The sequence below is a fragment of the Rhineura floridana genome, chromosome 8 (genome assembly GCF_030035675.1).
Source record: "Rhineura floridana isolate rRhiFlo1 chromosome 8, rRhiFlo1.hap2, whole genome shotgun sequence".
Lineage (NCBI taxonomy): Eukaryota > Metazoa > Chordata > Lepidosauria > Squamata > Rhineuridae > Rhineura > Rhineura floridana.
Genome location: NC_084487.1, coordinates 80,454,986 through 80,479,815, shown reverse-complemented (window position 1 = coordinate 80,479,815; position 24,830 = coordinate 80,454,986). Strand labels below are relative to the sequence as shown.

Below are 24,830 nucleotides of genomic sequence, written 5' to 3'. Positions count from 1 at the left end.
TGCCAAGAAAGACATATGCAATGCAGATCTCTGTCACATGAGAGTGCTTATGCATGTTTGCATGTATTGAGGCTACTCTATTCACAGAATCATTGGGGAATTGTTTAATTTTTTTCAGAGCTTTTTGTGCTGAGGATCAACTTAATAGCATTTAACATAATTAAGCTTAAAACTAATCTATGATAATATGAAGTTAACACACTGCATCAAACTATTCATCTGTCTAGCCCAGTATTAGTCTGACTGGGAGTTGTTCTTCAAACTGAGCTGGGGTCTCTCTGGCTGAGGTCATTTCTAGTCCTGTTTCCTGATGACGTTTTTTAAAATGAGAAATCATGGACTTATTCTGGAAACTGGGACAACCAAGGTGATGGTCTTTGTTGTCCAAGTTTCAGGACTGGGTTCTAGAGAGACATAGATTTGGATTCTAAGATAAGTAACTGGAAGTTGCTTATAGAGTGAAATTTCCATCCAAACTTCCTTTTGCTGCTGCCTGGGTCCATTGAAAAGTATATCTGTGGGGTTTAGAAGCTTTCCTGAACAACTTGGGATGGCGTACAAGGAAGGGGAGGGACACCTCTGGAAAGTTGGGGGAGGTCATGAACAATGTGGGATGGGGCATGAGCAGCTGCAGAAGTCCCACATTATTGAGGAAAACTCCCTGACCTTCTAGAGACACTTTTCAAGGGGTGTAAAGTGGCTATTTTCTTACCTGAAAATTTGGAAATATCTCAGCTTATTTCGAACCCAGTTGGAATTAGGAAATAAGCCATACTCGCACACACAACCCCCCAAACCCTCTTCCCTTCCCAGTATGTGGAAGGCAGGACAGGAGGTGTCCGCACATACACACACACCATTTTGGTGTGCTGCTGTGCACCAGGATGTAAGTATGCCCTGGGATGTGTACTTTTCTCAAGAGCTGCTGCAATGTCAGTAACATTGTGCCCAGCTCCAGAGAGGGGATGGAGAAAGACCTTTACCCACTCGCTGTGGCTTGGTGTTGCCACTGGCACAGTGCCAGAGTGAGATGATGAAAAAAATTCTCCCATTCTCCTTATACTAGAACTGAGAGTCACCCAATGAAATTGATTGGCAGTAGATTCAGAATAGACAAAAGAGTATGTCACACAACAGATATTTAACCAATGGAATTCATTTCAACAGGACATAAGGTTGGCCACGGGCTTTAAGTAGGGAACTAAACAAGTTCATGGAGCATTGTCTGTCAGTATCTGCCTTGCCATGATAGCACAATGAAATCTACCAGTTGTTGCAAGACAGACAGCAATAGTGGAGATTTGCCATCATGTCTTCCTTGTCAGCTTTTTTCAGTAGCATTGGAAATGGGATGCTAGATTAGGTAGACCTTTCGTGTGATCCAATAGGCTCTACTCATGTTCATTATTTACATTTATTGGCAAAGGATGCATACAGATGTTATGTAGTGCAGAAATCTAGGCATTGGGGATTTTAAACTCTGGACTCTTTACAGAATAATTCCCTATATAGAGTACAGTATGCTTTTATCTGAATAGCTCTACAATTCTATTAAGGGCAGGTGTTGATCTGCCTTCAATGCACCATAAGGCATCTATCTAGATGGTAAATTTTATGTTCACTCTGGAGAACACAAATTTTCTAAAATATGTCTGAGAGCAGATGGGCCAAGCTGCTCTCGTGAAAGATGCTTGGCTTTTTTACGTGCAAGATTCCTGGAGCACATTGGCCTTTCCTGGACATCACTTCACTTCAAGAACAAAGGATAGCGCGAAACATTTGTTTCAGACCAAATACAATGATACTGAAACAGTTTGATTTGGCTGTAGTTCAAAATAGTTTGTTTTTTAACTATAGCATTGCACCCTTAAAGACCTCATAACCTGAAGGATTGTATTTCTTCTTTGACTTATGCTTGAGAAACAGATATCACTGTGTTTTGAGACAATGTCTTGGTTATTAAACCTTTTATCTACAACTTTTACTTAAAGCCACATTATGGTTTGCAAGACTGTCAGCAATAAGTACAGGAAAATAACTGGTTTTTAAAATGTAGCTCTTGGATGGAGAGTCTGAAGATAATTTGCATCTTTTTACTTGTTTGACTTTATATGTAATTTTCTTACTGTTAAATTTTGAAAACGCAGTATAAATGTTTGACAGGACTAGCCCAAGACATTTTGCTGCCTAAGGCAGAACAGTATATGGCGCCCCTCTCACCAAGACATGGTGCATAATATCCAAGGCCAGTCATCTTATTTTGATATCTGAAGCGTAAAAAAACCAATAATAATAAATTAAATGACTAATAATTTGCTGCCCTTTCATGGCATCCAAGATCAGCTGCCTGAGGTGATCGCTTCACTGTGCCAAATGTGTGGGCCAGCCTTGATGTCTGAATTGTATAATTAATTTTTACCCTGACCTTTTATATGATTTTTATCCAAACTATGTATTTCAGTGTCATTATGTGAACTGTATTCTAAGATATTTGATTTACTGACCACATGTGTTGGAGTGAATACTCCACTGTCTCCTATACTGCCCCATATATGACTTGCTGGCTCCTCTTCTGATTCATATGGTGATTTATTGTGATGATTAAAATTCAGTTTCTTGTTAAATGGGAAGGATAAACGTGTTAGGTAATATATTTCAAATTTGTTCCTGTCAGGACTGATAATTCAAACTATATGTAGCCTGTGTGGTATCATGTCTCAGAGTGGTAATCATTGGGAATAACCAACTTTTTCTCTTGTCACAAGTGATTATGTTGGTTGAGTTGAGCAGTTTGAGAACATACCTGAAAAAACTGGCTCTTTTGTGCCTAACATTTATCTTCACCATATTTGAAGCTTTAAAATAATTTTAAAAATTATAGGACAGTTGAAAAATTATTGGGTAAGGGTAAGAGAATTTTAGTTCCTTTGAGTGAGAACAACGTTATTATCAGCTTTATTACCGTTAAACTACCATATACTTTAAAAAAAGAGCTGCTTTTCCATCACATCTGTCAATCACATATGTAATGCTGATGAATAAATATGTAGCAATATCTGTGTTAAGATACATATATACACTCCCAGTTATCACAAAATCCTTGCTATCTGTGCTGTGTATATTTGGCCTAGGTGCAGTTTGAATTGTACTAATGGTGAACTTTAAAAAAATAGTTTCATTTCTGTGAAGTATGTATTTGAATAATGAATAATACAAAATAGACTTATGAAGGAAGCAGGGGTGTAGTCTCCCAGGCGGTCTTAGATCCCCCTTACCATTTTGGGGAGCCAAGTCCTAATAGGGTCCTATGTCTCCAGTGTCTTATGAGCTAATCAACCTGAAAAGGCAGTGTGTTAGCCACTGAGAAGGGTCTTCTAACTTGCTTCCTTGTCGTTTCCTGCTGATTGGAGCCAATCAGAATGAAGGGTGTTCCAACTTCAAAAAGCCAAGTTGTGGAGAGTGAAAATTCTATAACTGCTGAAAAAGAGAGTGATTCCTGATGATAGCACCTTGTCCACATCAAGCTGTTTGGCAGCAGCAGGAGATAAACATGTATAGACAATGAATCCAGTAATTCAAGCAACATCTCTGACAGTGAGAAAGGACAGTCAAATGATGACAGTGGCAGAGAAACAGAAAGCAGTGTTCAAGCCTGGCTAGATTATTCTATAATCTTAGAAGGGGGCGTGGCTGCAAGGGGGGGTGGCTGTGACTATTGCAAAGGGACCCTGCACTTGTGAATTGGCCACTATGCTATGGGATGAAGCAGTGTATTCCAGAGACAATTCATATTCATGATTCAGTACCTCAAACTCCCAGGAGTGTGTAAGGAACAGCAAAGTACTTTGGCTTAATGCCTTTATAGTCTTCCAGCTACTAGCTCAACATTGCAGATTATAGTTGTATATGTATTATACTTTGCAAATCAGCTAGGAAACACTCCCAGAAAAGATTACATCTAGCTATGATGACATCATCAAAATGGCCGCTACTAAAACTGTGCACAGCCACCCCGCATCTGATTTGTGGCTCTGATTTGTAAATGCAGACCAGGCCCAATGTGTCCTGGTTTTCATGCTAACCACTTCTAAAGTTTGCTTTTTCCAAGAAAGGTTTTTTTTTTTTTTTAAAGGCACTGTCATAGGAATTACCAATAGCAATAGTGAGTGAGGGAAATAAAAATACTGCTTAATGTTAATAATATTAACAGTGGTTAGCAACTGGAAATAATAATTTTTAGCTCAATAATGATAAAACGTGGGGCTGCCCTTGAAGATGACTTGGAAATGTCAGCTGGTTCAAAATGCAGCTGCCAAATTACTGGCTGGGGTTCCCTTTAAATCTCATATAACCCCTGTTTAAAAACAGCTGCGTTGGTTGCCATTTCAGGGCCTAAGTTAAGGTGCTCACAGTAGTGTTTAAAGTCTAAATGATTTAGGTCCCAAATATCTGAAAGACTGCCTCCTTCCTTACAGACCCTCTCAGATGTTGAGGTCAGCAGAGGGGGCCCTTTTGGTAGTTCTGCCATCCTCGGAAGCTCGGGTGGTGGCTCAGGAGAGGGCATTCTCTGTGGCTACCTGTATGCTGTGGAATTTCCTCCCCACTGTGGTGCATCTGGCAATTTCATTGTATTGTTTTAGGCAAGTACTGAAGATGCACCTCTTTACTCTGGCCTTGACCTCAGACATATTTTTAGGACCCGCCCTATTCTGTGATTTTAGGTTGTCTTTAAACCTGTATTTTAAGATTGTTGTAACCTGTCCTGGAACCCTTGGGTGAAGGGTAGGTAATTGTTGTTGTTGTTGTTGTTGATGACGATGACGATGATGATGATTCTTAGCAATGAGAATGAAATCAAAGAATAACTCAGACAAGACTCTTTTAAAAATATGTATATATATATAAGGATGGGATTAGGATTGGCTGGGAAAGAGCAGAAAACATACACAGTCTGAACAAATGCCACCCAATCCCCACCAAACATTTCTAAGAGACAGAACTTACAAAAGATTTCTGCATTTTAAGACTTCTCCCCTTCCCACCGCTGTGATTTGTGTTCTCCTTTATGGTGTTGTAATTACTCCATTTCAGAGACACCCTGTATGGGTTCATTAGAGACTGTTTTGAGCTAAAGATCTGTACAAATCTCTACAAATTGATTTGGGAAATTATTATTATTATTGCTACTACTACTACTCCTGCTGCTACTACTAGCCAGCCAGCATTCTAAGAGTTATTGTTATTATTTCTAATTGCTGACCACAGTGAATAGTAACATTAAATAGTATTATTTTTTCCTCACTCACTACTGCTGTTGGTAATCTGCCCCCTATATGACAGTCTTTTTTAAAAAAATAAATCCTCCTTGGAAAAAGCAAATTCTAAAGGTGGCTAGCCTGAAAACCCCTAGAGCTATCCACCTGCAACTTGGCAGGTTTAATCCTCTATATAGCAATTACCAGGTCTCCAAATGGCATGTCTCTAGGTCATAAAACAAGAAAATTATGGCTGTTTCAGTTTTGCAATATAAGCCAATGGGATTTCTGGAAAGTTGTTATATATTCCTCCCAGTAGGAGCCTAGGGTGGCAACCAAAAAAAAAAATGCAGATTGCGATCCATATTTGGATACAAATCCAGACCAGATAGGGCCTGATCCATATATACAAATCGGAGCCGCAAATCAGATCAAGGTCCATGCACAGTTTGATGATGTCATCACAGCTAAACATAATCTTTTTCGAGAGTGTCTTCCAGTAGATTTTCAAAATACAATACATACAACTACAATCTGCAATTTGGAGCTAGTAGCCAAAGTGAAATGTTTTTACACTGACGCTGTGTTCTGTCAAAGAGATCTGACCTTCCCTGCAGACTTTTGAAAAAGATGTAATAACTTACCTATTCTTTTTTAAAAAATTATATTTTAAAAACCTCTGTAATTGTGTAATTGTTTTTCTGCCTCTAGTAGCTATTTGAGTTTGTTGTATTTTAGCTGAATGCTTGTGTTTTATTTATTTATTTAAGGAAAATGTTCTTCAGTTAAGAAGACTTCCAGAGCAGCTTATATAAGACCAATAACAAACAAGACAGTTCCTGTCAGCAGGCTTACATACTGCCTGCATTCTCTTGATTTCCATCAGAGATGGGAAAAAATTAATTATGGTCCTCATTGAGCCACACAGGCACACACACACTGAATGGTTTGCAAGCCACTGCTGATTGAGGTTCTTTGCTCCTTAGTGATGCCTGTGGTGAAATCTTCAGTGGGCCATAAGTTGCAGACTCTGTTTGTTGCTTTTTTCTCCTAATTTTCACTACGCGTTCTGATAGTACACTAAAAAGTTGATCAGGTACTGTAGCTTAATTTAATCCTGTGCAGATGTAGCTGTTCATGGTATGAAGGCTCCAGTTCAAGCTGGGGGGAAAAGCAGAAAACCCAGTTTCACAAGTACAAGTATATTTAGCTGTGTCTTTTCCCCCTATTGGTTTATTGGCTCTCTGTCACTAGTTTTCAGTAGAGGTCACAGATGTAGTTCTGAGCATGAGGCAATTGGTATTAAGGGGATGAAATTGGGTTTTTTATTTTTGATGTAATGGATAGTTGATTATCCTTTTTCAAATGGGATGGCTAAAAACAAATCTGAGCATGAAGTGTGGGTTAAGACCAAATCAGTGGAATAGCCACCATGGCACTGTGCACACACATTATCGTGGTGATGGAACCTGATGTGAAATTGACCCATTATAAAATTCTAATGATCCGTTTTTCCTCATTCTTTGGCAGAGGCTTTGCTCAGCTGTAAACAAAAGTTGAGTGACCACTTCTTTCCTGTCCGTCTTGATCCTGTCCATGTTACTAAAGCAGTTTTTGGCAGGGACAGTGAAATTCTTATGTTCTGAAAAGCACCTGGCACTGTCTAAAAAAATTATGTTAAATAGTCTCAGTAGCACCAACGAACAGGTGACTAATTAAAACCAGTGGGAATTTAGTAACTTGGAAAGCACCTTGCTTGGTGTGGTCTTTAAAACAAGAATATGTGGTACAAACATTGCACATTGTTAAAGTGTTTTGCAATATGTTTGTAGCTTCATCTGGACAACTCATTTGCTACAATTTGAGACAGGAAGTAATTGACATTTTCTAGCATTCTTTCTCTCTATGTATTCTTCCTTGGAGGCATTCTCTGTGATTGCTGGGTAAGAAAAAGGAAATAAGAGCTGTGTGTTAACTTATCTGGAAACTTGTTATGTTTGAGTTTCCGCAAAACATCAGTTGAATATAGCTCCCACCCTCTTTGGAATTTTCATAAAAGTGCTTGATGCAGGTTTCCAAAAGTGAGCAGTTTCTTCTGGGCCTTTAAAATGACTTCTTGCTCTTTTATTTAGTGGCCCTTTCTCCTCAACACTCAATCGATCCATCCTGTTTAAATAGGCTTGTGTGAAAAGTGGGTTGGTAAAACTTCAAGCAGCTCCAAAGCGATTGGCTGCTGCCTCACCTTGATTTGGTGGGCCTAGTTGCAGGAAAACAGGTGGATAGCTCCAGGATGTATTATACGTTGCTGTGGGTAGAGCTATACAGATGGAATCACTAAGCTTGTCATTTGATTGTTGTTCACTTCTAAAAACATGACTATATTGAGAGATGAATTTCTGTAATCTGTTGCCAATAAACCAAAAATTTAGTGCCAAACAGCCAGTTAAGTTTTCATACTCTGAATTATCTCCATACTGATTGCAGTTATTTTGATTTCTCCTGAATTTTTGTAGAACCATTCTTAAGGAGGTCTTTTGAATGAGCCGTGGGAGGGTTTTTTTAATAGCAGGCATACAGGTGAAACTTAGTTTTTGTAATTTTGATATCCTGCTACTAACCATTGTATGATCAAGATTATATTTCCTTATAGAAAATACTAAGAAAAGTAAGCCCAGGATACTTTTTAAACTATCTTGTGCTCACTATTGGACTTTTTTCACCCCTTTTGCTTATAAATATTTGCCGTTGTAATAATGGCTTGTTTAAATGATTCTGGTGGACTTGCTGGAATTCATATGTTTTGCATTTATATCATGTGAAAACCTCAAATGATTATAGTTCACCACTTACTAATATGACATTCCATCAGACAGAATCAATTCTCACTAGGTGAAAAGTCTTCAAATACAATAAACAATGTGTGGGGCAACATGAACATGTTGATGTTTTAGAGACACTCTCTTGATATAGCTGGTATAGCACACTGGAGAGGAGAGCCTGGCTGGGAGTCCAGAGTCTGTGAGTTCAAATCCCCGCTCATGTCTCTTGGGTGTCAAGGCACAGCTAAAGATCATCCCCACAGTGAGTGGCTCAGGGGTTACGTTCCCTGCCACCTGTGCAGCCGTGGGCAAGCTGCATAGTCCCAAGGAGCCCAGTTGCCCCCCAGCTGGCAGTTGCAGACAAGGAAGGGGCTGACTTGTGCAGCTGTGGCAAGCTGAGCAGGCCCTAGTTAGCTGGGGAGGACTAGCCTCAGAGGGAGGCAGTGGTAAACCCCCTCTGAATACCACTTACCATGAAAACCCTATTCATAGGGTAGCCATAAGTTGGGATCAACTTGAAGGCAGTCGATATTGTAAATGCAAGGATTTGAAGGGTACAGGAGACACTGGGAGAGAGAAAGGGATGCACGGCAAAGCTCACGGTATATTAACGGAGGAATCCAATCGGGACAAAAGAGACTTCTGCTGTCTATATACCAACGTGCGGAGCTTGGGAAACAAGCAAGGGGAGCTTGAAGTCTTAGTGCATCAAGGCAAATATGACTTCATAGGGATAACAGAAACTTGGTGGGATGACTCCCATGATTGGAATATAGCCATTCAAGGATATAAACTCTACAGAAAGAATAGAAGCAACAGAAAAGGAGGGGGAGTAGCGTTATACGTCAAAGACAAATACACCTCTATGGAAATCCAAGACAGCGAACAAAGTGGTCCGGTAGAGACCATTTGGGTAAAAATAAATGGAGAAACAAATAAAACCGACATGGTAGTAGGTGTCTACTACAGACCCCCTGGCCAAGAAGAGGTGGTAGACGAGGCCTTTCTCAAACAAATCTCTGAAATCTCAAGGAGGCAAGAAGTAGTAGTGATGGGGGACTTCAACTACCCGGATATCTGCTGGGAGACAAACTCTGCAAAGCACAAAGCCTCCAACAAATTCCTGATGGGCCTTGCTGATAATTTCCTCTTTCAAAAAGTAGAAGAAGGAACAAGGGGATCGGCAATCCTGGACCTGATCTTAACTAACAGGGACGAATTGGTCACGGGAATTAAAGCGGTCGGTACCTTGGGGGAAAGTGACCACATAATGCTGGAATTCGGGATTCTGGGGAAAGCCAAAGAAGAATATAGTCAAACATGGACCTTGGATTTCAGGAAAGCCGATTTTGGCAAGCTCAGGGAAATGATGGGTAGGATCCCGTGGCTAGATAGACTAAAGAAAAAAGGAGCCCAAGAAGCATGGGAGTTCATGAAGAACGTATTACAAAAAGCGCAATCGCAAACAATTCCAAAGAGGAAGAAAAATGGAAGACATCGGAAAAAGCCAATGTGGCTACACGGAAGACTGGTGGAGGAGGTAAAAGTAAAAAAAGAGCATGTATAAAGAATGGAAGGAAGGACGCATCACCAAGGAAGAGTACCGACGAGCAGCTCGGGCTTGCAGGAATAGCGTAAGGAAAGCTAAAACCCAGAATGAGCTGAGGCTGGCGAGGGAAACGAGGAACAACAAAAAGGTTTTTTTCAGATATGTTCGAAGCAAGAGAAAGACCAAGGAAACGGTGGGACTGCTGCTCAATGAAGATGGCAAAATGTTGACAGATAACGAGGAAAAAGCAGAACTGCTTAACACCTATTTTGCCTCCGTTTTCTCCCAGAAAGGGAACAGTGTGCAACCTTGCATCGGTAGCAATCTCAGTAAGGGGTCGGGACTGCAGTTCGAGATTGATAAGAAGATAGTCAGGAAATACCTAGTTAACCTAAATGAGTTCAAATCTCCAGGGCCTGATGAACTGCATCCCAGAGTATTGAAGGAACTTGCGGATGTACTCTCGGAACCTCTTGCCATCATCTTTGAGAAATCCTGGAGAACAGGAGAGGTGCCGGAGGATTGGAGACGAGCAAACGTCGTCCCGCTCTTTAAAAAGGGTAAAAAAGAAGATCCGGGGAATTACAGGCCAGTCAGTCTGACTTCAATACCGGGAAATATATTAGAACGGATAATAAAAGAGTCCATTGGCAACTATCTAGATGACAATGCTGTGATTAGAAGGAGCCAGAATGGGTTTGTCAAGAATAAATCCTGTCAAACTAATCTCATCTCTTTTTTTGATCGGGTCAGTAGCTTAGTAGATGGTGGAAATGCTGTAGATGTCATCTATCTAGATTTCAGCAAGGCGTTTGACAAAGTCCCCCACAACCTTTTGATTAGCAAACTAGTCAAATGCGGACTACATGGAAATACTGTCAGGTGGATTCACAACTGGTTGGAAAACCGTACTCAAAGAGTGGTCGTTGGTGGCTCTGCTTCGGACTGGAAGGAGGTCTCGAGTGGAGTGCCACAGGGTTCTGTCCTGGGGCCGATACTCTTCAACATTTTTATCAATGACTTAGATGATGGGGTGGAGGGAAGCCTTATGAAGTTTGCGGATGATACGAAACTGGGAGGGATAGCTAACACAATGGAAGACAGGAATAAAATCCAAAGGGACCTGGATAGACTAGGAAATTGGGCTGAAATTAATAAAATGACATTCAATAAAGACAAATGCAGGATTCTGCATTTAGGCCACAAAAACAAAATGCACGGGTACAGGATGGGAAATACCCGGCTTAGCAGTAGTGCGTGTGAGAAGGACCTTGGAATTGTGGTGTATCGTAAGTTGAACATGACCCAGCAGTGTGATGCTGCGGCAAAAAAGGCCAACGCGGTTTTGGGCTGCATAAACAGAGCTATAGTTTCCAGGTCGAGGGAAGTAATAGTCCCACTATATTCTGCATTGGTCAGGCCTCATCTGGAATACTGCATTCAGTTCTGGGCGCTTCATTTTAAGAAAGATATAGACAAGTTAGAGCGGGTTCAGAAGAGGGTGACGAGGATGATAGCCGGTATGGAGAACAAGTCTTATGAGGAAAGGTTGAAGGAACTTGGCATGTTCAGTCTGGTGAAGAGAAGGCTGAGGGGTGACATGATTGCACTCTTTAAGTACCTGAAGGGCTGTCACATAGAGGAGGGTACAGATTTGTTCTCTGCTGCCCCAGAGGGTAGGACTAGGTCTAATGGTTTTAAGTTGCAGGAGCGTAAATTCAGATTGGACATTAGAAGGAACTTCTTGACAGTAAGGGCAGTTTGGCAATGGAACCGACTGCCTAGGGAGGTGGTGGGATCCCCTTCGCTGGATGTCTTCAAGCAGAGGCTGGACAGCTATCTGCGGGAGATGCTCTAGCTGTGGATTTCCTGCTGTGAGCAGGGGGTTGGACTCGATGGCCTACAAGGCCCCTTCCAACTCTATGATTTATGATTCTATGATATTGTTATAAGAATCAATCTTTTTTAAAAAAACACATGTTGTAAACCTCCTTGAACATCAGAGTACAGATGTGGTGAGTGTAGGAGTAGCTGTTCCTCATTAAAACCAAAAACAAATTGTGTGAAATATCACAGATGTCAGAGAAAAATACTCTAGTTTGGCCTTCTACTTCACATGCTAATGTTTAACTTGCTAAAGTTATCTCTCTGGGGTGGTTCCTTATGTTCCTTACGGTATAGGAAGGCTAAAGCATGTGATCCCCTTCCCCGCCCCTCTGGCTTCAAAGGTGAAGATTTGCCATTACACTAAATCCTTCAAGCAACCTCACTGCATAACAACATATGTGTACATGTGGCATATACAGAATGAACATGTAGATTAAACCTTGAGAGTTGCTGATCCAAGCCTTGCTTAATATTCCTTATAGACATTGAATGGGAAAGCCAAATATATATGGTGGTTCTGTAGATGATGCTTTAAATTACTCTGTCTGAAAAAAAAATGTTGCCAGATTTATACAAGTATGTTAAATTGCTCCATGGCTTTATTTCTATAGAGAAGGATTACCATCTGGAAAGTTTCCTAAAAGCTGTATCTAATTCTGTGTTGAACCTGAAAAATAAAAATGAAGCAGCTATAGAACATCGGGAAAGTCTGTAAATAGCTCAAGAGAGAGCACAAGAGTACTCCAATTTTTATTTTGTTTTACTGTTTAGAGACAGTGAGTACAATATATCTCCCGTTGAAGTCAGTAACAAAACTGCTGATTACAATGGTTCCTCCTATTGCTGCTGGAAGTTTGCTCTGTGAAAATCAGATCTTGCACTGTTCAATAAATAGCCACGTAAAACTGTCAGGCAGGAATTTAAATCCTCATTGTTTTAAACTTTCCCACAGAGCACACCTGTCACACCGGTACCAACAATGCAAGTCCAGGGGCCATCTGTCAGTTTGCCACCTTCTATGTACACTGTACCAAGTTCGCATGCAGAACAAATGAAAAAACCTGGACAGAATTTCATGTGTCTTTGGCAGTCCTGTAAAAAGTAAGTGCTTGTCTTTGAGTTAACTATGTTTTCACAATACATTGCAAAGGTTTAGTTTTATACAACATATTTGTAATTGCTATCCACATTATTTTTAAAGTCCAATTTATATTTTTTAAGTCATTTTACATTTGAGTCACATCAATGCCTGCCCACCTGTCAGTCAGCTGAGGAAGTAAGTCTTTATATAGAGATTAAGAAAGGCATCCACCTCTCCATTCTTTTCCTACCTCTGGAAGCTCACGTGGTCTTCTGTTGGGGAATTTCCTTGAGAAAGGACTGGCTGAAGATGGGAGACAAAATAGAAGGCCATATTTGGGAGATGGAGATTTCTAATCCTTAGTGACCTGTTTTTTATTTTTTTATTACATTTTTATCCTACCTTTTCTCCAAGGACCTCAAGGTGGTGTACATGGTTTCCCTCCCTCTCCATTTTATCCTCACTATAACTCTATGAGGTAGGTTAGGCTGAGAGACTGTGACTGACTTGTTACCCAGTGAGGTTCATGGCTGAGTGGGGATTTGAACTCTGGTTTCCCAGGTCCTAATCTGGCACTCTTACCACTACACCACACAGGAACTTTGCCTAAGAGATGTTATTCCTCTTCCTCCACAATATATCATAACATTAATTTGTAAGGAGGATAGAATTTGCTCTTCCCATTTAGTATCCATGTGTTCACCCCTTTCCCTTTATTGGAGAGGCCTTCGTGCTGTTGTTTGGGGGCCTATGCACAGGGCCAGCTGCACGTTTCTGGGCACCCTTGGGCATAGAGTGTCAAGGAGCCCCTTGTGCCTTCCCTCCTCAACCCCCACCCCTTTAAAGTGGGCCTTTGAATCCTGGGCCCCCATGCCCTAGTCCAACATTCTAACCACTACACCACACTGGCTGTCTTAGTGCTATTCATCTTGTTAATGCGGAGCCTGGGGTGGAGGGTTGAAAAGGGCCTTTCTAAGCGCAAACATTTACGTATTTGTTTATATACCTCTTAATTGTCAATGCTGTTTACATAGAGCATTAAAAATAGAAATAAAATCAGCTTAGTTTAGACATGCAGTGCCACCTTAAGACATTACAAATATACAACTTCCTAAATTAAAGATACATGTAGAAGCTTCCCAGCAATAATTGTGGTATGGGATGGTGGGGAGGGGAGAGGAGTGGAGAAGAGAGAACAAATATACAAAGCCCTTCAGATCAAAACACTGATCTGGCCTGGCCTGTAGAAGGAGAGGAAAATATGTACACATAACAAAGGAAAGGGAAAATAGAACAGTATTATTCAGAGTTTTCAGACAGATATGCATGTGTACACACTTTGCTGTCCTCTCTCACCCCATGTCAGATCACTGGGACAAGGGGGGGGGAAGGAAAATATTAAGGCCTGTTTTTTTCTAAAAGGATTTTCAAATGACAGAAAAGATCTGAAGTAATTAGTTCTCTCCCTCTTTATAAAGAATCCAAAGCCATTTCCAACCCAGGGCAGAGCAACTTCCCCTCACTAGTCGCTTCCCTGAAAAACACAAAGCAGCATTTAACTCTCTGCTTTCTCTTCTCACTCACCCACCCACCCACTACTAACCTACCCTGCTTCATTTTGTTTTGGCTTCTTCTTTCTCTCTTTAACCCAAAGAAAAGAGATTCCTTTCACTTTTCAAGAAGCTGCCATGGGGAGGAAGGGGAGAGAAGCAGAAAACATTCCTTCAGACTTTTTCAGCTCAGTGCTCTCCCTTCATCAGAGAGGAGTGGAAAAGAGAAAAGCCTTGATCAAAGCCACTACTCCCCATTGCCTTGTCCCTTTACTGCCAGTTTTCAATCTAGGCTCGCTTCCTCCCACATACCATGTTTGATGGGAAAGTGCTGCAGTGTAGGCTCTCTAGAATGGGAATGATTCGGCTTGCATGTGCAGTGGCTGCCTGACATAAAATTATCAGACATAGAATGCACATTGAGTAATTTTATGCTGGGCGGCCACTGTGCATCCAGATTGCTCCTTTTCCAGAGAGCCTACACTGCACAACTTCCCTTTCAGCCCAAACCATCCAGTCCAGGAGGAGGGCGGCTCAGTGAAAGGGGGATGCAGCAGTGTTGGGTCAGGACTGGGACCCTTGGGAGCTCCGGGACCCTCAGCCACAGCTCAACTTGGTTACCCACTAACACTGGCCCTGCCTATATGTTTACCACTCCACTGTTTGGATGGAGGTGTATGGAATTTTCCATAAAAACTAAGGAGCCCTGCTGGATCAAACCAAGGGTCCATATATAATTCACCATCCTCCTACTCTCTGTGGCTAGTCCGCAACAGGCAGTGCATGGAATAATGACATGTGCACACACCACAACTGGCATTCAGTGGTATATTCTCTCTGAAGATGAAAATTCTACTTGGACATCATGACTGTATAGCCACTTACAGACCTATCCTTCATGAATCTACCACATTCCCTCTTAAAGCCATCTGAGGCAGAGACCATTTTAATAAATTAACTGTGCATTGTGTGATGAAACACTTTCTGTCCTGAATCTACTACTAAACAATGGCATATTGTATTTATGTTGGGGGGGGTCTCTATCCGTTCAGCACGAGACATAGTTTAGTAAACCTCATGTTCCCCTTAGTTGTCTTTTTTTCTAATTAAAAGCCACAGATGTTTTAGCCTTTCCTCATAGGGAAAATATTCAAACCTCTTGATCAGTTAGGTTGTCCTTTTTCTGCACCTTTTACAGTTCTACAATATCCTTTTTGAGATACTATAGTGCCCAGAACTATAGACAGTATTTCAAATGCAACTGTGCCATAAATTTATAGCTAGTATTGTAATGTGTTTATACCTTAGCTTTCAGTTTCCTTCTTTAAAACTTAAGGAATGTGCCTTTTCCCCTGCTACCACATATTAAGCTCATGTTTTCATTGAGCTGTTCACTGTGACCCCAAGATTTCTTTCCTTGTTTAGTCACCACCTGTTCACAGGCCTGTAGCCAGCCTAAAAGTTGGGGAGGGGGGACCAAAACGATGGGGGGGGTGTAATAAATTTATTACATGCATATGACAGACTCCCTTTATTTCCTTTTATGTGTCCCACCTTCATTGTCCTCTAAGAACCTTGGTGGATAATAAGGTGGATAATATTTATTTTAATAAGTAAATTTAAATATATGATATCTACTGTTACAAACAAAAACTTAATAGGAAAAAAATCTATACATTAATCATAGACGAAAAAAAGATAAAACTTGTATTAAAAATGGAATAAAGATCTGCAGCAGGAAATAGAAATAGATATGGACAAAAATCCCTCAATGGCTTATATCTACAGATTTGAAAGAAAATCATTTCAAACTTCAATATCAGTGGTATCTCACACCACATAGAATTTCTAACATATATCAAACAAATACTGACAAATTCAGGAGATGGAACTATAATAATGCTGATTGTTTACATATCTTTTGGCAGTGTTTAAAAATATTGGGAAAATATGCTAAAATACATATATGAAATAATGATATAGATCCTTTGAACCACATATAATTTTATTAAATTATTTGAATGACGTGGTTATGGAAACAGATTTAGTAATAATTTAGTAATGATTACAACTCGATTAACTTTAGCAAAAGTTGAAATTGCAAAACAGTGGAATCAACCTAAAATACCATTAGTTCTCAACTGGTTTAACAGAGTCTGGGATACCATCAATTTGATAAAAGTAACATATTATTTAAGAGATAAAAAATGGGCAAATAGAAAACTGGGTCATTTTTATTATTTTCTGGAACCAAATGTATCAGGAGAATAAGTATCCATGCAAATTATTTTCTTTGCTTTGATCTGTCTAATATTTGTTCGACTGTATTTATAGTTCTGATAATATGCTATATATAGATATATATTATTAGTAATACTTTTTTGTTATACATAAGGTGGTTGAGATTATATTTGTGAGAAACTTTTTCCCTTTTTTCTTTCTCTTCCTTTTTTAATATTTCTTTGTAATTTTCCTCCTTAATAAAAATTATTTAAGTTTTTTTTTTAAATTAAAAAGTAGAAGGGCAGAACATTAAGGGGGAGCAGGCCCCCCATCTACAGGCCTGCCTGTTCATGCCCTATCAGTGTAGTTGTGAAGGAAATATTTTTTAGGGTCTTAATGTGCATCACTTTTTAAAGAGATTCTTGTGGAGCTCTTGCCATCCACTCGGGTTTTTATCATCCTAAATAACTTGGTATGTCATCCACCTCACTGCTACCCCTGGTTGCAGATAATTTATGAATAAGCTGGATAGCACTGGGTCCAATACAGACCTTCTTATGCCTGGCAAAGCTTCTGGCATCTGCATGTATATCCTATTGAGTACGACAGGCTCACTTAATGTCCTCTTGTGTCTCCCACCTTCATTATCTTCTGAGAACTGTGATGGATAATAAAAATTAGTCAAGTAGCTTTTTAAGATGCATTCTTTGATACTTGGGAGGATGGACTGAAAGAGTCCTCTAGAAAGAAATACATCTTCCTATGGAGAGTCCACTCTCATGTCACAGATTGAACGGGCTGTTTGGTCCCATTCAACCCTCTGTTTACACAAGTGATCAGTCTTACAAACATTCAACTCTGCCTTGGAGAAGGGAAAGTCTTTAGGTACAAACCTGTTTGCATCAGTTGCAAATTAGTATTGTCTTTTGCTGCAAGCAACCCTTAATAATAGTAAGTAGAACTTCTGAACATTCACCATTTCTTGAATAATTGCATTTTATTTTTCAGGATTTACATTTATTGCTCAGACAACAAAACTGTTAGCAAAATAGTATTCCTTCTTCAGCTAAGTTGACATTTACATTTTCCAGGTGGTTTCACACACCATCCCAGGTTTTCTATCATGCTGCAACTGAGCACGGAGGAAAAGATGTCTACCCTGGCCAGTGTTTATGGGAGGGCTGTGAACCTTTTCAGCGGCAAAGGTTTTCCTTCATTACCCACTTGCAGGTAGGAATTTATCTCTCTTCCCTTTTCTAAACACAGATGTGAGATTATTTTCATACATGTATAAAAATCTGTAGTAGTAATTAAATTATGCTTATACTTCTAATACTAAGACTGGCAGTCTCATGCCTACGAGTTTTGGTAGAGAAATAGGGCCACCAATAGACAAGGAAGTTGTTTCAACATACTTGGGAGCCAATCCAGGTATACAGAAATGTATTTGTTGGCATTCTGGTGAAATCTGAGCATGCCCAGTGGTCTCCAGGAGCCACGGGATGTTAAGGTTTATTTATTTAAAAATCCATCCCACCCTTCTACCCTACTGTAGGGCAATCAGGGAGGCTCACAATAAAATCACAAAAACATTAAAGCAGATTAAAATACACAAAACACAGTTAAGAAATATAGGGGAGTGCTATTAAAAGGGATTAAAGAGGTAAAAACTAAAAGGGGGGGATAAAATCAGTTACAGGTTCTACCTTCAGTCCCTCCCAAAGGCTCTCTGGAGCAAGATGGTTTCCAGAAGTCTCTGGAAAATCATCAGGGAGGGAGCAGAGCAGGCTTCTTGGGATAGGGTATTCCTATAGAGAGAGGATAGAGCTTGGGGGCCACAGGTGAAAAGGCTTTCTCCCACGTCCCTGCTAGTCTGGCAACTTTCATTCTAGGCACCCAGAGGAGACCAGAGGCAGCCGATCTTAAATCATGGACAGGTACATATGGGGTTCTGGGGAAGGGGAGGGGGAAATGGTGAAGAGAAAGTTTGCTTGCTTGAGCCTCTAATAGCTTATAACGTCATGGTGATGGCAGTGGAGCGTGTGCACCATGAGCTGAAATAACTCCTTCCCAATCACTATACAGGGAGATTTCCCTTGTCCTAAAACACTTCCCTGTCACAAACCCTGAACAATGTAGCACTGAACAGGAGCAATCCTTTTAGGACCACACCACAAAATTTTGTTGTGAGCCCCAATTTGTGCAGCAATAATACTAAATTTGGGACTCCCATTTCTATCCACTGGGAAGTGAATCTGGGACACCAACGGAAAAGGATATAATACCTGCGTCTTTTGGGGACACCATGGGTATGCAGAAAAATATTAATTTGTAAATTCAAAGGAAAAGTAAATTTAAAAAAACCAGAGTGGCCCAAGAAGAACTGAGTATGCTCATTGCCCTGTAAGATCAATGTTGCATATACTTGAGAGTCAGCTAGACAGTAAAAGAAGGGGGGGGTATTGGTCTGCAACAGGTGGTCACTCTGACGATATTCTGCACTTTTTTGTTTGAAAATTCTAGAGTTTTAGACTAGAGTTTCTTGTTGCCCCACTACCAGAAACGGAGGAGGTTTCCCTCTAATACCCAAGCCTTATAATGGGAGTTTACCACTTTCTTGTGCTGGTTTCTTCTACCCACCACCCTCACAGTAAATGAAAATGCCTTTGTGTTGGGAAATTATTTGCTTCCTGCTACAGCCTTAGGCTGCCTTTTCTGTCTATTCTCTCCAGTCATTTCCCCATCTGCCCTAGTGGTTTCAGTGGCCGTGGGTCACTCTCTCCCACCATCTGGTGGACCGTGAAACAATCCATTTGCCCCTATAGGAGAACTTGCCTTCCCTAAACAATGGCAGCATTCTCCACCCCAGACTTGGCTCATTCTGTTTCACTGCATGGAGAATATGCTCCAAGGGCTTGCAGGCAGCACTGAATCTTCAGATACAACTTAGCTTTTACAGGTGTCACAGCCTTTCCAGTTCTTATAAGACACCCGCCAGGAGAGCATATGCTCTCAAGTCATCTAGATTCTCCTATCAACTGAAGTTCTGTACCTTTTGTACTGGACTTTTGAGAGGTCAGGGTTTTATCTTTCTTTCCTTATAGTATAGATGACTGCATTAACCATGTTCGTACATCACACTCAATGGTTTGGTGCATGACTAGGAAGAAGTTTGTGTACTCTTACCCACCCACCCAACATGGCTGCGACTTAAGACTTTTAGCACTCTTCTGTTGGTACCTGTGCAAGACACACCAGAATATATGCATAGTTACAGCAGTGCTTGTTGCACAGCTGATTTTCCTGCAGTATCGCTTGAAGAATGATAGAAACCTGCGCAACAGGTTTATCAAACACTATCTGTGAAATTTGCTCACACAGAGAAACATTCATACCTGTATGTATACATATGTTACTGCGGAGATGATCAGAGCGAGGTCATAAACACTGGTGATTGTACACATTCTCTTGAAGGTGTAGAGAATGCACTCAGACTGTCATCATAAGCAGGAGATCTCATGCATGCAGAATTTCCAAGCGGTGACAGAGAAGTGTAACAGTGGACAGTTTCAGTCAGTTGTACGTATATTGGTCAGTCGGTACATATTTCTCCCCTTGGTAAGCCATGCAGATTGTCAGATGTCATACTAATTGATGAAAAAGCTATGAATATATATTTCATACTGATGTTCTATATGAACACAAATAAAGGAAGAAAAAGATCCAGAAATAGTAATGGGACCAAATAATTACTCAGTGCTTTAACCATAAGAGTAAATAGGTCAATTTAAAATATAGTATAATAGTCATTATATTATTGATAAAAGTTCAACATGTATAGCTTCCATAAAAGATCTATCATTCCAAAAGATCACAATTTTTTCTGAGATTCCAATCTGATGCTCACTTTTCTAGAAGCAAGTCTCACTGAACTCAATGAGACTTACTTCTGAGTATACTTGTGTAAGATTACACTTTCAGATTGTTTTAAATAGGATCAAAGCTTGGTCATATACATTACAAGCTTTTTCACTGCCTGATACCTTTGGCACCAACATGACATATCAAATTTTCCTAACCCATTCATCAATTGAAGATAAGTTTGGTATTTTTCTATTAGCATCCGCTCAGTGGCCAGAAGACTGCTTACTAAAATTATGTTGCCCTTCAGTGCATTTCATTCTTCAATAAATATTGAGGTGATGCATTATAGCAATGCAATGCACAAAAATTCTCAAATTCACATTCTTCAGTATAGCCATTCATGTGAATATACATAATCAGTGTAGATGCATGTTCACTAGTCAACATATGATATATATACACTACACTCAGTCACTCTCACTCTCCCCCCCCTTTCTCCTGGGCCTATATTGTGTATTTAATACTCTGTTCCCCCCTCATACAGGATAAGCACTGCTCAAGAGATGCCCTTCTTGCAGGATTAAAACAGGATGAACACGGACAAGCAGGAAGTTCGAAATCTTCCACAAAGTAAGGAACATGAGTTTTATTATTAGTCTAACAACACAATCCTATGTATATTTTCTCAGAAGTAAGTCCCACTGCATTCAATGGAGCTCACTCCCAGTTAAGTATGCATAGGACTACAGGCTAAATTATATGTTATGAAACCTGTGGACGTTTGCAGTATTGGGAATACAATCCTGGCGCGCTATAACATTGCCAATAAGCAAGCCAATTAAGCTCCCATTTAAGGGTCCAGAACCACCTCAGCATCTTCTGTTTGGTGGTAGAAAGTGAGACAGCTTGTGGGTGGCATGTAGCTCCCCAATCTATATTTTTGTCTCCTTCGCAGCTTACATTAACATAAGAACATAAGAAGAGCCTGCTGGATCAGGCCAGTGGCCCATCTAGTCCAGCATCCTGTTCTCACAGTGGCCAACCAGGTGCCTGGGGGAAGCCCGCAAGCAGGACCAGAGTGCAAGAACACTCTCCCCTCCTGAGGCTTCCGGCAACTGGTTTTCAGAAGCATGCTGCCTCTGACTAGGGTGGCAGAGCACAGCCATCATGGCTAGTAGCCATTGATAGCCCTGTCCTCCATGAATTTGTCTAATCTTCTTTTAAAGCCGTCCAAGCTGGTGGCCATTACTGCATCTTGTGGGAGCAAATTCCATTGTAAAACTAAAAAGTACACTGAAGGCTATTTTGTATTTAAGGAGTTTCTGCTCATATCTCTATCCATTTTGCATTATTCTCTCTAATACTAAATATCTTGATCTCTGAAGAATCCTTAGTATTCTTTTTAACTCTCAGTTATAGATACTAGTCATTGCACAAAGAGAGCAGAAACCTATAACCCCATACAATTCTAGCTGCCAATTGAATGGTTATTATTCCTCTTCATCCCATTTTGAATGGGAACTAGGATTGTTTCCTTTATTAATGCTCTTATCTTCATAAAATGCAAAAGGTGTAATCCTTCCTCATGTAGCCTTTGTGCTCACAAAAGGATCACCATAGGGCTCAACAGAGCTCTTGTTTCTCCCCTCTTTCCCTCAGCCCAAGTGTATATATGGGCAGCATAAGAGATTTATTATAGAAAGATTTGTGTGCTTCTCCCTTAGCTCTGTCTAGTCTTCCCTCTGCTCATTTGAGTTACGTCACTTTTGGAGGTTGTGTAGCTTGATCAAGAGGAGATCGGGCTATCGGGACATCCCCAGATGTGCCATTCTCTAGACTGCACTGCATTTGCATGTGTACTGAAGGGATGGGAGGAGAAAAAAAGGCCACTGTTGAGCTCTGATGGGATCCCACTGGACACTGCACCTCGTGGGGAAAATCATATCTAACATAATTCTAAGAATGGCTATCAGCTGATTTAAAAATTGCTTTATCGCATGATTTAAATAGGTTGGTCATGTTTGCATAAATGTGCATATTAACAAAACTAATATGTGAAGGCCTCCTGCAGATACCATCTTATCAGGAGGTTCATTCTGTACAATATAGGAAACGGACCTTTAGTGTGGTGGCACCTATGCTGTTGAATTCCCTCCCCTTGAATATTAGGCAGGTGCCATCTCTGCTATCTTTTTGGCGCCTTTTGAAGACTTTCCTCTTTCAAGAAGCCTTTTAAGTTGAGACCTATCCCAGTCTGCGTCTGTGTTAGAATTGATTGTTAATATGTTTTTTTAATAATGTTTTTAACCCTTTTTAAAAGATGTTTTTAAAGCTTTTTTTAAAATGTTTTTAACGTTTTGTTTTAAAGTATTTTAAGCTCTATTTTTATGATGTTTTAAAGTGTTTTTAGCATTTCTGTTTGCCACCCTGGGCTCCTGTTGGGAGGAAGGGCAAGATATAAATCAAATAATTAATAAATAAACTACTATAAAAACAACTTGATCTGTAACAACATTAACAGCTTAAGAACAAATAATTGCAACTTAATATGCTTTATCGTTGTATATTATTTTAGCTCTTAAGGGTTATTATTTGAGCAGTGACTTCCTTTGAGGAGTATGGTTTTTTTAGCTGCCGACATCAAGCACCAGCCTTTTGGGAGGAAATATTTATTGTGCCTAAAATCCCTCTTAATTCCTTTTGTTTCTTTTTATACCTATTTAGGCCACCAATTACAGGGGGTCCTTCTTCTACTCCCAGAGCACAGAAGGCCATTGTCAATCATCCTAGTGCTGCCCTCATGGCACTAAGGAGGGGATCAAGAAACCTTGTTTTCAGAGATTTCACAGTAAGTAGCAAGTGTGTGGTTTAAATAGGAGAAAAGTATCTTTCTCAGACATGTTGTAATACTGTTTTCGTTTCTGTCTAAGGATGAAAAAGAGGGACCAATTACTAAACATATCCGATTAACAGCTGCCTTAATATTAAAAAATATTGGTAAATATTCAGAATGTGGTCGCAGGTAAGCAGATCATTTCTTTAAAATCATTTATCTAACAGAAAGGCCAGCCATTGTAATACTTCATGTTTGCTGCTGCCAGTATTATTATCTGAGTTTCTGCAGCAGCTGAGTTGGTTCTAAGGAAGTGTTTTCTTGAACAAGCATTTACAAGATTGTCTGTGTGTCTTCTACACATTGTCAGATTTACTGTACAAGCATAGAATTTGCTGTCTGCCTCAGTTTTTGCACCCTGATATTTAAGCTTCCATTTTTAGCCTTCATGATTCTTTTGGAAAGAGACAGGCAGCGTAAAATGAACACTCAAAAAATCTGAGTGAGAATGGCCTGAGCTTCTGTTATAAGTGGAGAGACATTTTAGTTCATTGCATGTGTGATCTCCATTTTTCACCCTCCCTGCTTCTCAGGTATATCCTGCCATTCACCTGTCTACCACCATCCTGCACAGCAAATGGGCATGACTGCCAGTCCAGAGTAGTATGTTCAGGCTGTCCAGTGGGATTCTTCAATGTAATTTAAAAAGATAACTGTTACACCCACTTCCTGTTTTGCCTTGCAAACATATCTCCTCCCATATCTCTCTCTCTCTCTCTCTCTCCCTCTCGCTCTCCGTTCCACCCTTCTATTCGCTGCTAATAATGTTGGTCATATTATACTCATCTCGCATCTTTCTTCCAATCTGCAATTCCAATCTACAGTGTGAGCCTACAATAGTTTATGTATTGTTAGTGTAGAATTTAAGTTTTCTTTGTCATAAGCCCATACAGTTGTGGCAGTTCATAATACAATTAATGTGTATAGGTTGGTAAAGTCTGACATGAAATAGCTCTCTTTCCTGAGAGCTTTTTCAGCCTCTTCAGTTTTAATCATCTCACATTGCATAGTCATCCATGCACACTCACCCTCCTGCAGATCAAGTCTCTCTTCCATTTTGAAATTGTTACCTCTCCTCCCCAATCCCTTTTGCGGGAGTGTTAAACAAAAGTAGAACAGAATAGTATTCAAACATGGTTTTGAATATTTATCTAGTTTAGTCATATATATCCAAAGATTTTCTAGAGCCAAATACTGAATATATTTGCCCTTGACAACTTAAGTGTTTTTTCCAGTCTGTAAAATTAAAATCTCATGAGGTCTTCTGCAGATGAAATTCTGAGTATGTAAAGAGAGAGAAAAAATTATGGGATGAATCTATTTCCTTACAATATTCCTTAAAATAAATGGGGTAATTAGTCATAACTAACCTAGGTCCAATTGATTGCAGTGTGTCTGCTCTAAGTATGACAAGGTCTGGATGCATCCCAATGTGTATTGTGACATTTTAGAGAATTTCTGTCTTGATGACAAAACATGGATTGTTTGTCAGAATTAATTTCTGTAAAATACAAATAATGTTGTAAGAAGCTGACATTTTCTTGGTGGTTCTCTTTCAGGTTGCTAAAGAGACATGAAACTCATCTATCAGTGCTTGCCATCAGTAATATGGAAGCTTCCTCCACCCTTGCCAAATGCCTTTATGAACTCAATTTTACAGTTCAGAGTAAAGAACAAGGCAAAGACTTGGACATTCTGCAGTAAGCAAC

The 24,830-nt window shown here is 40.1% G+C and overlaps 1 protein-coding gene across 3 annotated transcripts in view; it reads left to right on the top strand.

Moving 5' to 3' along the window:
- Positions 1-24,830, top strand: part of ARID2 (AT-rich interaction domain 2) — a 143,619-nt gene that overhangs the window by 117,376 nt on the left and 1,413 nt on the right. For all 3 annotated transcript variants that reach the window (XM_061639890.1, XM_061639892.1, XM_061639891.1), the window contains 6 exons: positions 12,463-12,611; positions 17,456-17,594; positions 20,773-20,858; positions 22,953-23,076; positions 23,159-23,250; positions 24,681-24,830. The exon at positions 24,681-24,830 is cut by the window's right edge and continues 1,413 nt beyond it. In XM_061639890.1, coding sequence (XP_061495874.1) covers positions 12,463-12,611; positions 17,456-17,594; positions 20,773-20,858; positions 22,953-23,076; positions 23,159-23,250; positions 24,681-24,825 — 735 coding nt within the window. In that variant the 3' untranslated portion in view covers positions 24,826-24,830. The remainder of the gene's footprint in view (positions 1-12,462; positions 12,612-17,455; positions 17,595-20,772; positions 20,859-22,952; positions 23,077-23,158; positions 23,251-24,680) is intronic.